General features: G+C 37.3%; 1 protein-coding gene and 1 pseudogene across 1 annotated transcript; both read right to left on the bottom strand.

The window, feature by feature from the left end:
• Nucleotides 1–7,131, bottom strand: part of LOC128017273 (regulator of G-protein signaling 12-like) — a 33,521-nt pseudogene extending 26,390 nt beyond the window's left edge.
• A 3,308-nt stretch (nt 7,132–10,439) lies between these two features.
• On the bottom strand, nt 10,440–13,518 carry LOC128016341 (myb/SANT-like DNA-binding domain-containing protein 1). The gene is made up of 3 exons (XM_052600825.1): nt 13,075–13,518; nt 11,678–11,952; nt 10,440–11,598 (listed from the first exon to the last, which is right to left on the bottom strand). The coding sequence occupies exons 1-3, from the start codon at nt 13,333–13,335 to the stop codon at nt 11,310–11,312; spliced, it is 825 nt and encodes a 274-aa protein (XP_052456785.1). The 5' UTR covers nt 13,336–13,518; the 3' UTR covers nt 10,440–11,309.
• Between the last annotated feature and the right edge of the window lie 1,437 nt (nt 13,519–14,955).

Genomic DNA, 14,955 nt, shown 5'->3' with positions numbered 1-14,955 from the left:
GTTTGTAAAACAAGCATTTTCGAAATGCAGGGAACAAACACAAACACTTGCACAACTCCGTTGACGCTCTGTAAAAATAAACTCCATCCACTGGTCCCTTAATGCTGTTTTTTCTTTGGTAATCTGTGCAGGGTTGTCTTGCCCTGGCAACCAAAAACACACTTATTTTGTGACATTTCGCGACGCTCTCGCTCTGATCACTGAATGTCTGTTGTGCTCTCAGTGCTCTGCTATACGGGAGCGCGCGCTCTTCCGGCAGAAGTGCGTCAGGACCCAAATAAGGAAATTCCGCTCCATCTAACATCACACAGAGCCATACTCGAAAAAAACTTTCAGAAACTTGTGACAAACCGGAAGGAGTATTTTTTGAACAGAAATACTCCTTCAAACGTACAACTTAATTTTTGAAACTTTGTCCATGTTTAGCATGGGAATCCAACTCTTTAACAGTGTAAAAAACTCAGTATGCATGAAATAGCATTTCACCCCCCAGCTTTAACACTTATAGCTTATAAATTGAGTAACTCATAATAACATCAAAAAAATATCTTAGGTTAACTACTAGTTAACTACTATCTAGCAATACTTAATTTAGAATACTTTAAAATGCATGTTAAAATGTAGCATCTTTAACTATATTATGTCTTGAGTGCAGTAATGGCTTGATAAAGTAAAATAGAGCATTGTTTTCACACACCCATCCTCAACCTAGACACAAGCTCCACACATCAACACAATCGCATCAACAAAAACTCGAACATAACAGAGACTCTTAAATCCTCACATAAAACACAAACAAGCCTTCCTCTTTTCTTGTCTTTCTCAAAAACCCATACAATTAATATCAACATTTACTCTCCTAATTCAGTTTCAGTCACACACAAAGCATGCTAGGAGCTAGAAATCAACTTCCCTGTTAAATAAATGCAACCAAAAATGTTAACAAACGGATAAGGAAAACTTTCATTACACCGTGAAAACAATCAAATTAAATTAAACTGTGTTGTATTGGTTCCTTTTAATCAAGTAAGATAAAAATAATTTTTCCTGGGTGTAGTTATACAGCATCATACCAAAGTCCAAAATGGGACTATTTCCTTGTCCAGTCTCCTCAACAGCACACAGCATGCTCTGCTGCTACATACTAATAGAATTCAACATACTGGGTTTCAAACACAAATTCTTTGTTCACAGGACTCTACAACACACTTTATCAATCAGCAGTGGCAGCAGCAATCTTCTATGCATTTGTGTGCTGGGAGCAACTTCAAGACTAGAGCTGCCATAACACTCTGTAGCTTAATCAAGATGCCTGGCTCAGAGAGGTGCTGTCTGAGGGGTGGATGCTGCCCAAACTCTCTGCCATCATGAAGGACGCTTCTCATTTACTCCATAAAACTGTTAATGCTCAGTAGAAAATGTCCATGGTATTCTAAAGTGTCAGACAATGAATCAGTGTACAGAAAAGATTGCTGAAGCAAATTTACAATCCATCAATGACTAGAGGTGCGCCCCAAATTGCGTACTTGTGCACTATTCTATGACGTTTTGTTGTATAGATAGTGTGAGTAGTGCATTCACAATGAAAATTCTTAAATGAAAAAGAGCTCTTTAAATACCCAGATGATGCACTTAAATAACCGAAAAAATTACGTGTTGGATGTTGGGCACTTGCATATGCACTCAACTGTCGCAGCTTTTATTATGTACTGAAGGGGGAGGGGCTATCATGACAAAATAACTTTATATAATTGATACTATATATGGTTGAGTACATAGTGCATAAGTATATAGTGTGTGGGTTCATTGTGAATAGTGTGTCATTTTTGATGCAGCATAAGATTAGATTCTTACAATAATTACGCCGGATTACAAAATATGAATTTATTTTCTGATATTAAAAACCACAGACGTGGAGTTGGTTGCAGTTCCTTTAGTTTAGCACAAAACTGCTGAGTTCATTACTGAAATGAGCTGAATGGCCTTTCATTTAGATGTTATCTGGCAACAAAAAACATGCTTAGACCAGGCATTTTTCAACCAAACAAGCCTCTCCATTTCACATCCCCTCCCTCTTGCTCTTGTTCTCCTGGTGAGCACCAGTATGACTGATGTTCTCATAACCACACTTTCCAGTCTGCCTGACCACCAGAGGGGCATTAGATCTGTGAAAAAGCCTGCCTCAAGTTCCAGGGAAAATCCTACTCCTCTGGAGAGGTGACAACCCTTTTCCAGCTTCAAACCTCAAGAAATTTGCTGGTTAAAATCCACATGACTACATTAGTGTGCACAAAATAATATTTAAAGGTAAGAAATGTAGCCAACCTTTTGTTTGAAGAATGCAACAAAACCAAGACATAAAGCTGCGGTAGGTAACTTTTGACGCTCTAGCGGTTAATAAACAGAACTGCTTGCATCTTGCGGAAGAACATCGTAGCCGGAACTACTTCTCTCTGTTTATGTCTATGAAGAATCACAAAGGTACTGCGCTGCGGTATCCCCGAAGCAATCTAAAATAGTCAGAATATAAACACTTATTATAGGTGCACCCTAGTGATTCAGGACAAGCCAAAAACACGGTTTGGAAAATTGATTCATGGTGTACTCGCTTATTATATACATTTTTCTACATTTTGAACACAAACAAAGTTACGTACCGCAGCTCTGATTGGTTGATTTCTTACCGGGAGCGGTCTGTAACTGCAAATGGCAATAGGACCACTGGGAGGAGCCAGAGGAGCTGGATTTTTTCACAGATTATCTGTCTCATATTCTACTGTCAGGACATAATGACAGGTTTAACAAATATGTAAAAAATATATTTTTACAAAAGTTACCTACTGCAGCTTTAAAGGAGTAAATCCTTTTTTTTTTTTTTTTTTTTTTTTTTTACAAAGTTAATGCTTTTTATTCAGCAAGGGTGCATTAAATTCATTACAAGTGACAAAGAGATTACAAATTATTTCAAATGTATTTTATAAACATTTATTTCAAATAGCTGCTGGTTTCCACAAAATATTATAAAGCAGCAATGTTTTCAACATTGATAATAATAAGAAATGTAATTTGATCATCAAATCGGCAAGTAATGATATTGAAAAATCAGCTTTGTCATAAGAATAAGTTACATTTGGAAATATATGAGTTAAAAACAGTAATTATAAAACATAACATTTCCCAATGTTATTTTTTTCTGTTTTAATGGTGCAGTAAGCGATTTCTGAGAAACCCTGTAGAAAATGGATTGGACCGAGCACAAAAACACACTTCTACCCTATCAGCAGAAGGAGGCATGTCCACCCATGATGGGAGAGTTGCCTATTTTGCAAAGCATGTTGGTAAATTTTGAGGTGGAGCTATAAAGATAAAAGGTTTGATCATTTTGGGTAGGGGCGTGTTTGATTTTGGTGATTTCAAATATCAACAGTGTTTCTCAGAAATCACTTTTGTTATTCGTAAGTCACCATAGCTTTTAAATTAAATATGGTGTCTCTTCACGCATCACATCAAGTTAGTGACTGGGGGAAAGGTTTTCACTGAATAGGAACTTAAAGCTAATTAAAGCTAAGTTTGTTTGTCACACAAAACTACCACATGACTTCAGAGTCTGCTTCAATAGTTTTTCCAACCTTTTTGGAAGTACAAATTATTGTCATACAAAAAGGAGTAGTGCAAATTCTTTTTTTGTGTGTGTCAAAAAATATCTACAAATGGGTTGAAAAGACATGAGGGGGAGTAAACAATTTTAGTCGTGGTTGAACTACTCCTGAACTACTGATGAAAAAAGAAGTGATGTGGAGGTTGCAGCTCAAAGTAATGTCTGTTTTCAGGCTGTCCAGCCACATACTAATGGTACCATCAATATCATGCAGAGCAGTATGTGCTAATAATAGTTTCATGGTTATCCTTATCTATTGAAAATAGAGAAACATGATTGTGCTTCAGAATAATGCAACACTACAAAGGCCACTGTGTATTTAGAGGGAGAAAAGAAATGAGTTTCTCAAATGAAAGAAGCAGGAGTCTGAATTGGATTAGAGCACAATACAGTCTGACTGACCCTCCTATGTACTGACAACAAAACAATTAAACACACCTGTATCTCTGTTTTCATCTGTCATATGATGCATGAGCACTGCAGCAAATACAAAACTTACAAAAACTATGATTTAGCAGTATGCTGTGTGTGCTCTGGAGGCAAAACAGAAACTGCTATATCTTACCTCAAGGTCATTTAGGGAATGAGCCAGACTGAGTCGCTTAGCCGGACCTGATGGTTTTCGGAAAGAGGAACGTCCCCTTGTGAGAGCCAAAAATAGTGATTCCTGAGAAGACAAATTAAGTTGTAATTTCATGAAAGAAACTGCCACAGCAAAGCAAATGTGAATAACTGTAATGTTTGTCTTACAAAACAGTGGCATTTTTTCAATACAGTGGCAACCTCGTTTAATTCCAGGTCCCACTACAAAACTGTGAAAAAAAAGAATATATATATATATATATATATATATATATATATATATATATATATATATATATATATATATATATATATATATATATATATATATATATATATATAAATATATATATATATATAAATTAATGTAACACTTAACTGTATATATATATTCCTGCAAGACCACTGACATTACAATTGGTTAAAAAAAATAATTCTGTTAATTATTATATTAAATTTGTCATTTAATTAATTTATTTTAGAAGCAGTTTGTATCTAAAAAAAAATCTAAAGAGCAGGACATGTCATAGAGAGACAGAGGCCCCAGCAATAAATAATCTCTGTAAAAGGAAGGAAATAATATTCTTCATGGCTGACAAATTGTTGCTAGGTGCCTCTGGACATTGTTAACAGAGCTACAGCTGATCCATCCGGCGTAATCATTTTGGACTGCACTAATCAACCCAATAGCTCCATCTGCTGTGCCTCTTACTTGCAGCACCATCTGTTCCATGGCTCATTTTATTAAGCCCTTTAATTTAGCATGGTGGCGAACTGGCAATAAACCTGCCATAAGACTGACCACTGGGCAGACAGAAAAGATTGTCTCGTTTGATTAATAAAAATAAATTAGTGGACAAGCAGTAAAAAGCTCATTGTAATAATATATTGTAAAATATTTTGGTGTAAGCATCACCACTATTATTACTCAGACTTGAGGTTAGTTACATTATTTTTTTTAATTAAATGTCTAAAAAATGCTTAGAAACCACCTAAAAAACTCCAGCAATCCATAAGTAGCAACCAACTAGAATACCACAACTTCACAAACACCCTAGCATGTGCATCGTTGAATGCTGACCACAGGTTTTATATATACAGTGTAGTATCGCAACAGATTCAGACATCAAGTCAGCAGATGTTTGTTTTATTCTGACCTTATTTTCCCTATCCATATGCTTGGCTGCACTAGTGAAGAACCAGGAGGTCAGCTGTGGGGTGGAGTTCATACTCTGAGGATGTCTGAGACCTTCAAGTTGTTTGTATCTGAGAGTCGGGATTTCTTCCGTAGCAGGAGGAAGGATGATGCTTTCACTTTTGGGGCCATCAATGTCCCTCTCCACCAAGCATTCAATGCTGTTGGGACGAGATTTCTGCCAGCGAGCCTTTAAGCCAATGAAAGGTCTGCGTTGACTGGTTCTCAGTTTAGGTGGTATGTTAGATTGTATTCTACGAGGAAGAGGAGTAAAAGCTGAACTATCTGCCCTGGTTGCGACACCTGATTGAGTTGCATGTTGAGCAGGTTCAGACAGAAGGCACCTGTGCTCCAGTTTGAGAAGTGTGTTGTTCCTGTGCTGGGAATAATATGGTGGTGGTGGGCTGGGAATGTTTGAAGATGTGAAGCTCCACTGGTCACTGAGACTGTCTCTATCCTCTGGCGAAGCATTTCCAATCCCACTGTCACTGCCATTGTTATGTGCACTTTGTGGATCTTCTTCAGGATTCTCGCTGTCAAGTTTCAGTCTCAATTTTTCGATATAGTCTCCCATCTCGGTATAGAGGACAGACACAAAGTGTAAAATCGAGTGTGGAGTTTGAGGAAACTCCAAACAGCCTTGAGTGTCTGGATCCGGAGTGCAGGGAATACCAAAGTGCCCTATGACACTTTGGTGCTCCTTGTGTTCATAAAGTTCCGGATCTATGAAAAAGACATGACATGATGTGTTCAGGGTGCTTGTCTGCATCCCAGTGTCAATATTTTTGGTCGAATCAACCGAGACGAGACCAAAGAACCTGCTGTCCTCTATGCAAATGACACAAAGTGCCAGGTTCTCCGACATCTCGGTCATCACAAAGCTGAACACAGTTGCATTTGACCCTCATCATGACCAGCGAATGGGTGTTCTGCTTAATACCGATCTGACTGATGCATTCACGGATGGCTTGCAATGTCTCCTCCTCAGATTGTGACGTTGCTAGCTCCAGTTTCATGGAGTTGATGTATCCCACAATCATTGCAACGTTCAGGATGCTGGAGTCAGATACAAATTCATTCTGCTTCTGAAGGTCTGAAAACACAGAATCCACACTGACGACTCGAGACGTGTCATCCTGAGAAAGACTGTTTGCGTGGATTTTTGATCTACGCTGCTGCAGCCAATAAGACATATCTGCTTCTGAAAAAGGTCTTTGTTTTTTCTGCTTCTCTGGGTGGTCATGGTGTCCTGATCAGAGACCTCAAAGACACTATCAAAACTTCCAACCGACTGAAGCATTGCCTCCCTCATGTCTCTACTCTTGGGGAAAGGATACTTTTCTCCAGGACTGAGCACCGGCAGTGTACTCTTACTCCGACAACCTAGTTCCTCGTCACTGGAGCAGGAGTCCACGGGCGGCCTGTCACCTGATGTTACCAGCAAACACAGAGATCGTGATGACGCACCAATCAGCTTTACCACAACTTCATGCGACGCCTCAGTCACATCTGTATCATTCGCACGCAAGATTCGGTCTCCAGGCCGCAGTACGACACTGTACGCAGGACTCCCTTTTATTATTCGCCTCAGGACACAAGGTGCTTGGCCGGCAATGGTGAATCCATAGCCAGCTCTTCCATGCTCCATCTTCACCCTGCGGACCGCCGGGCTGGTCGGATGGTCCAGATGCCTCATTGTTGACTCAGCTGGCTTCAAAACTCTCATTTAGGTGTTGGAATTCACTTTGTAATGGTTTTGTCCTTTTGTTCAGATATAGTTCCAACCATGAACAATCATCTTGCTATTGCTAAGGAACCGACCTGAGGGGAGTAAAATAACTAAGGTTAGAATTTGAGATAGAATATGAGTCTTTCATTTGTTTAAATAGTTATCAAGATTTCAGATATATGTCAAGTCAACTTTATTTCTATATTTCTACAGCTTCACAGTGAAAACAGAGAAATAGCAGAATCAATTATAATTTGTAAAATGATAACAGCATTACAGATTTTAAAGAGGTGGCTTACAGGGAGACTATTTTTAACCCCACACCTCTCTCCTTGTATTTCTATTATTTTTAGCACAAATTGTAAAGAGTTCATATTTACATATTGACAGATGCATCAACCTGATGAAAAACAGGACATTTATAAAGCATATATATATATATATATATATATATATATATATATATATATATATAAATGTCCTGTTATATATATATATATATATATATATATATATATATGCTTTATAAATGTCCTGTTTTTTATATATATATATTTTTTTTTTTATAAAAAACTAATATAAAAAACTGAGTTACAAAAGAGAGATACAAAAAACATGATTATGTTTTTGTAAATAAACTATTCATATAAAGTGGCATGTTATTAAATTATTTTAAACAATTATAAACAAATAGTTTCTTCATTTTATTTCAAGTAGTGGTCTAAACTCATAAGTTATAGAGATATATGTGATATTTATTTATAATATATACAATATATAATATAATATAATATTTAATATATAATTCTATATTTTATCATATAAACAATATGAAATAAAACATTTTATAACCACTTTACGAACTGCATTTGGTATTATTTATTTAGTATTTATTTATTGTTTATTATTATTATTATTATTATTATTATTATTATTATTATTATTATTATTATAACATAGGGCTAACTAAGCGAACTTAAAAAAATCAAAAACATTAACGTTATCCAAACTGTGATAACTGGACAAATTGTGATAATCAGCTGGATAAATTTAACTGCTTAAATCTCATTTCTTCACAAATTTGACAAAATAATTAACGTGACTGATCTTTTTAATAAGTGTCATACTTAATTTAAAGTATGTGTAAACAACCTTGTGTCCCACACGCACCTCTTTCACTTAAAGTACACGTATTTATTAACAACAAATCTATACACCGGCACTTACCCGCACTCTTTTTAATTTCCAAGTTTTTCTTCGTTTATTTGGGACGGACTTGAACCACTGCCATTCATTATTGTTGGGAATACAAAGTGTCATTCTCTTGTCGCTAATATGGCAGTGTAACGTTGACAAACTGATATCAGCTCTCTCATTGGTCAACAGACCTGTCAATCATGTTCAATATTCAAATACATACGGCGCACTCATCGCTGGGTGGGAAAACCCTAATATTGTTATTTCTGACAGAGAGCACTTAATAGTGGACGATTATTTCGACAGTATGTACTAACGTAAATGTATTGAATTACTGACACATTAAGTATTTAAAACAGCAGTAAAGTATAGCAAGTTTACAAACAGCTTCTTAAAGTTGTATTCAGGAGGTGTGATATTAATACAATAATTTGAAGTATATAAGCGTAACATACAAGTTTACTGTCCATTTTTTTAAATGTTGTTTTTTTATTTATGACACCACACACCCAGGTCACAGAGCACTAATGTCTCTCCTACCAGCAGATACCTTTTGTGAAGCCCTGACAGACCAGTTCATCACAGACAAAGAAAAGAGGCATTCAAATTCATATTTGTACTCCGCGTGTTGCTATTAATTACTATGTGCACAATTTAAGGCACAGCAGAAAGGATTAACTATCTTGACAGCACATTTAGAAGAATTAAAGAGCATTTGGGGGTCCATTAACTATTATGTTTGGGTGCAAGTCAGCAGTGTTGTGGGTAACGCGTTACAAAGTAACGCGTTAGAGTACTCTAATTACTTTTTTCCTGAAATTTGTAACTTAACGCGTTAGTTTCGTGCGTAAGTAATCAGTAACTTCGTTATTTTTTTTAAAAAAGTAATCCGTTATTTTAAGGAAAGGAAAATCCCGACTGCAGCCTGCTTTTTGTCAGACAGTAGTCCTAGGTCTACTGTGCCACCTGCGGATGTATCAGCGGAGCCGAAGCTCTGTGATCGTAAAGTCAATGGCTGTGATGCGTCTGTGCCCTGCGCCTGACCCTGTGTGTGTGTGGGGTGTTTTTTTTTTTTTTTTTTGAACTCCCGGCAAGATAGCAGAGAGGACAGCGTTTGGTTTATGGAAGTACGCACATTATTTTCAATTTGTCAACGAAAAAGAAAAGAACATAACGGTAAAATGCACACTCTGCTTTGGTGAAAAGCTTCTGTCGACCGCCAAAAATTCTACCTCAAATTTAACGCTACGTTTTAATCACTACTTTGAAGAGTAAATGTAAGAGGACTGTGTTAAAGCGAATTTAGGCTTGTGACTGTGAGTGACACTTTAATAATAATTAGTTCGGCTATTAAGCGATTTGTCATTTGCCTGTGTGGCAGTGAAGGATTTAATTCGGTTTGTTATCATTTTTGTTTGACAGGCAGCTGTTAATTTCTGTTAGATCATTGGCTGGCTGGTTGTTCATCATTTCTAAATGGATTTAAATCTGCAAGCCTGTTTAAGGTTGTGTTTACAACCTTAAAGCATACTTGTACTTTGATAACTGCATTATTTAAAGTTAAAGAAAAATCAGGAGTTATCTTGTGGTGCTCATAATATACAGTAGCCTAGGCTACCCGGGCTGGGTAACGTTAGGTGCGAATTTTGATTAATAATATGTTCTATGATAATAAATAAATAAAACGCCATGTGGAATAGCCGATTGCTGACTGTCTATCCTGTTATTGTTATTCTGCAGTGTTAATTTAGTCGGATGACTGACGTTATTCATTGTCGGGAGTCACGACTTCTAGGTGCATTTAAAGGGGCCGGGGGCTGTGTCTGTCGTGTGTCGTGTGTGAGCCGCTGCAAACGGCTTTTAATTTTTGGTAACGCATGAGTACTCTAACGCGTTACTTTTATGAATAGGTAACGCTGTATCATAACTGATTACTTTTAATTGATGGTAACGTTGTAACCTAACTAACTACTTTCCAAAGTAACTATACCCAACACTGCAAGTCAGGTTCAATCTATCTGGCCACTTTTTACAATTTTTAAAATAAATAGCCTAAATAAAAAAGAACAATAAAAGGTTATTCCGAACTACCTAATGCCAACATTTATTATTGTTGTTTTTCAAGAATTTAACTTTTTAATGACACTTTTTCTCTTTTACAGTCTTTGGACACTTGTACCACCTAGACATTTTTTGACATCTGACAAAAATATTAATTCAGAAATTAAAAAGGGGTGTTTTATAGTAATTTTAATGAACAGTACACACACACGTCTATTCTATATATATATAAACTGCTACCAAAACAATTTCATTTTGTAACATGTTACATTTTGCTAAATTGTGGTATGCTATAACAGTGTAACATTGAACTGTAATGGTACTAACTAAACTAAGATTGTCCTCTACCATTCTGAATCTTTGTCAGCCTAATCCAGTTTACTTTATCACCAACCATTTAGTGTTATCTGTCTGACCCGAATTTCCAGCCTTCTGGAGTTTTCTTGAACATTGTATCCTCTTAAAGAATGCCATAACAGAAATCTGAAATCTTTTAGATGTCAGTCAACCATGTGTCGAAATAATTAGCCATGAATCTAAGTCTCTTAGTAGCTAACACAGCAATTTAGAAATCAAATGAATCCGATTTCAAAACACATTTTGTGTCACATAACAATCACCTTTTAACTTTTGAGGCAGAAATAAAACTACATTTTGATTCATATAGTTAGAATCAGATGTGGATAAATATTGATTTCTTCAAAATTTCTTTTGTAGGTTACATCTGTCAACATTTTTGAATAACATTTATTGTAGAAGACTTAACAGTGCTTAACAGGTCTAAAATGTACCACTAACTAGTTGGTTATAGCTTTTATACTCAGATATCATAGCAACACTTCCTCAGCAAAGACAAAAAAGGTCCTTATCCCGTATCTGAGGTCCTGTCACTCAATTGTAGATGCTCCTAAACCCTTTGAGGCCAGTGGGTTTGGCCAACAAGGTGCAGATGAAGCAGGAACCATCTTCTCCAGGAGATTCATCATTCGTTCCTGAAGCTGGAGGCTCTGCACCTGCAGGAAGTTCTGCTGATGCATAACGCGGCGAACTTCATGACAGGCCTCCTCGACGGCATGGCTTATCCTGCGTTGCTCCTGCAGCATCGCATCCAGGACACGCAGCTTCTTTCGGCGCAGTGACACATGTGAAAGCCTCCGCCTCTTATGTGGCTGTGACCTGCAGATGGACAACCATGCACTTATAATTTCAAAATTATGATTCTGAAAAGGATCTGTGATCAGATCGAACATGTTACCTGGTCTCAAAAGAACTTTCAGAGTTCTCTGTTAGGCCTTCTTCCTCATCGTTAATTTCTCTCTCCTCTGACGAACCCGTGTACTCCGGTAGAAACCCACTTGGTGGAGCTGATTGGGGTACAGAAGTCTCCAGCTGAGAGGTGGAGGGGCCAGACGTCGAGAGGTTCGGTGGGCTCATATGAGCATGGTCTGGTACCTTTGACAAGATCCTCTCAATAGATTTGTAGTATGGCCAATCAGGTGTAGCATTGCTTCCATTTGCTGTGTACTTCAGCTTCCTTTTGGTTGGATTATAAAAGCATTATTAATAAAATGCAGTAGAAAGAATAATCTGTTAAAGTAACTGTAAATAGTTTATCTACTTCATATTGTCTTTAAATGTGTATTAGCATAATATAATATTTCAGAAACTGTAGAATCAAGTAATTATCACACCAGTCTGCACAAAAAATGGACAAAGATAATTTTAGGGAAATTGTGAGGCTTTTGGTTAAAAATAACCATTTGTAAAGCCATTGAAGACAATACAACCATTCTTCATTGCTGGCTAGTAATGAAGATCACACAGTGGTCAAAAGTCATTCACATTTCTTCCCCTGACTAAAATGTATATGTATATATATATATATATATATATATATATATATATATATATATATATATATATATATATATATATATATATATATATATATATAATCTGAGTATTTTGCATATTGTGTACTTCGTGTATATACTATATGCATCGTATTTATATTTATATTGAATGTGTCAGTACAACATTTGTTAACTGCGATGTGACAAAGTGATTTAGATCTGATTCACGTTGTTTATATGCTGTCTTGGCTCTCTAGAAGAGTTTTTGTTCCATGTTGCTATCTGAATTCGATAAGTAGATCTTGACATTATCAAACTGGAACGTTGTTTCATTTTAGATGGCTTTTGGCTGCATTGATGTCCTCCAAGTACGCATACTACGCTTGTGGAGGACAAGATGCCTGACGTAAATTTCGTCATCAATACAATTCGCCGCTGTCCGCGTGTAGGCCGATTTTCAGCGCAGACTTGTACGCGAACTTCAGTAAAAATAGTGCCACACGTGGCACATGCAGTGCGCATGCGTCGATCGCGTGAATCCGATTCAGAGCCCATGACCAATGTGAGCTCAAGTGTGCACAACACTGAGCAAAACAAAGAAAGCGAAGTAGTACACAATTTAAGTTGTAAGAGTAGACACTTGTGCAATGATAAACATATTATTGATATTATCATTTATTTTAAAGTCTTGGACCCTCAAATGACAGACAGACAGACAGACAGACAGACAGACAGACAGACAGATAGATAGATAGATAGATAGATAGATAGATAGATAGATAGATAGCATAGTATTTACTTGCCTGAATTGGAAAGTCATGTTGGTAATCTTCATTTTAATCTCTTCCCTGTGTCGCTGTTCCCCAGTTAATTCATAAAGTTGCTTAGCCATCGTCTCGTAGATCTTAGCATTGCGCTTAGCTTTCTTTAGCTCTGTCACATACTCTTCCCAAATGTACAAAAGAGCTTTCATCTCGGAATCCGTCCAGTTACGAGCCCTCCTGTGCTTCTCGTTCGAGCCCGGCACTGTGTAACTGAAGCAGAGGTCCTCAGAGGCCATTTAAAGAACAGATTATGTACCTTTCATTCAGGTTTATGATTTAAGCTTGATTCTTTCTCAGTGCAGTCTGTTTTCCTGGCCTTACTTTGCTTTCTCAAGCATGTGCTTGTGTGTGCGAGAGACAGGCCTCTGCTGCCCTTCCCCCCACGTTTAGTTAAGAGGCCTCAAAATGGAACCTGGGGGGGCTGGAGCAATCGCTTTAAAAGCTTTTAAAGAGGGAAGTTCGTCAGCATGATGTGGAGTTACCCTGGCAACAGCCCGCTAAGGCCCTCCTATTCTAGCTAAACCCTTCCCCTTCTCCACTGCTCTTTTGTCTCGGTCAGTCTGCTGCAGCAAAAAGCTTTTAGCTGAAAGCCAACAAAATGAGGTCGGTCAGCCAGGAAATCTGCATGTGTAATACATCTTCTCTGGGGACTGAAAGCAGTAGAGTGTGTTGTTGCCTAAGCGACCGGTCTCTTTCCAGACCACTTAGTCCGAGCGTTTATGAGCTTAAAAGCTTTTAATAGAGAAGGGGCTAGAGTGGCATTGCAGAGATTGCACCAGATATAACACGTTTAAATCTACAACATAATTGAGAAACTGAGTGAAAATTAGGTTGTTTTTGTCAGATCCAAAAATGAGCAAATGGCTTTAAACTCATTCTAAAAAGTTTTGATTTGGTTTGGTTTTGAAACATGCACATTCATTTTGCAAGCTTTTGTGGCACAAAACTTGTTTAGGTTAATGTTATTTCCCCTCTGGCCCTGAGCCCTTTTTACCACATTACATTTGACCCCAAACTCTGACCATACCCGAGTGTTTCAGATTACATCTTCTATCACAACTACAGGGGGTCTGGGACAGGACATTAGGGGTAGTGCTTTGGGGGAAAGGGTTACCTTGTGCACCCTATGACAGATTACCATCTGAGGTGACACACGGTTGCATGTGTTTCTTTATGGCTAACTAATTGTTAACCACATTATGTGCTTCACGCATAGATGCATCTACTTATAGTTATGACGTTGGCAAATATTTGATTTAGATATTTTAATCTATCTATCTAGGTAAGAGTTTGCTATGATTCTGACTCCAGCACATTATATACAGACACACACACACACGTGTATATTTAAATATGAAGATTCATATCAAACTCTCTGCTCTTTGAATTTGTTCTGATACAGATATAGGGTTATAACACGTATAATATAAAGAGCATTAATTAACAGACTGGATCATCTGCCTGTAGAGGAAATGCCCTGGTCTTAGGGGGGACCAGATGGTGTTCATTTTGTGCCATGATCAAATTTTAATTCAGAGAGAGAGAGAGAGAGAGAGAGCAGCCCATCCAATTCCCATCTTGATGGGTTCTGCCTAGCGCCGATTTTGGGCCATTTTGAGAACATTAATGTCAAATGACAGTCTACAGCCTTGCCAAGTAATAATTAAACTTTTTATACATTTTGAGAAATATTATGGGAAATAATTGTTTAATATTTACAGTACTGTGCATATTAAAATAATTAAATTATGTTGTATATATTGGTACTCTATCAGTCATAGACCATAATAAGTGTGGATCCTGTCTGGTCCTCTGGTGATTTTTGTTATTTTAGTTGAACATCGCCCCCTACTGAG

The sequence above is a fragment of the Carassius gibelio genome, chromosome A7 (assembly GCF_023724105.1).
Source record: "Carassius gibelio isolate Cgi1373 ecotype wild population from Czech Republic chromosome A7, carGib1.2-hapl.c, whole genome shotgun sequence".
In the NCBI taxonomy this organism is placed as follows: Eukaryota; Metazoa; Chordata; class Actinopteri; order Cypriniformes; family Cyprinidae; genus Carassius; species Carassius gibelio.
The sequence above is the reverse complement of the archived record's forward strand: the minus strand, read 5'-3'. Positions and strand labels throughout refer to the sequence as shown.

Excerpts from the sequence above, each read along its gene's own strand:
- LOC128016341 (XM_052600825.1), bottom strand. The coding sequence starts at position 13,335 with ATGGCCTCTGAGGACCTCTGCTTCAGTTACACAGTGCCGGGCTCGAAC. Across the intron at positions 11,953-13,074 it reads TGACTTTCCAATTCAGGCAA|CTGAAGTACACAGCAAATGG; the intron begins GTAAATACTATG and ends ACCAAAAGGAAG. Across the intron at positions 11,599-11,677 it reads GAAAGTTCTTTTGAGACCAG|GTCACAGCCACATAAGAGGC; the intron begins GTAACATGTTCG and ends GTCCATCTGCAG.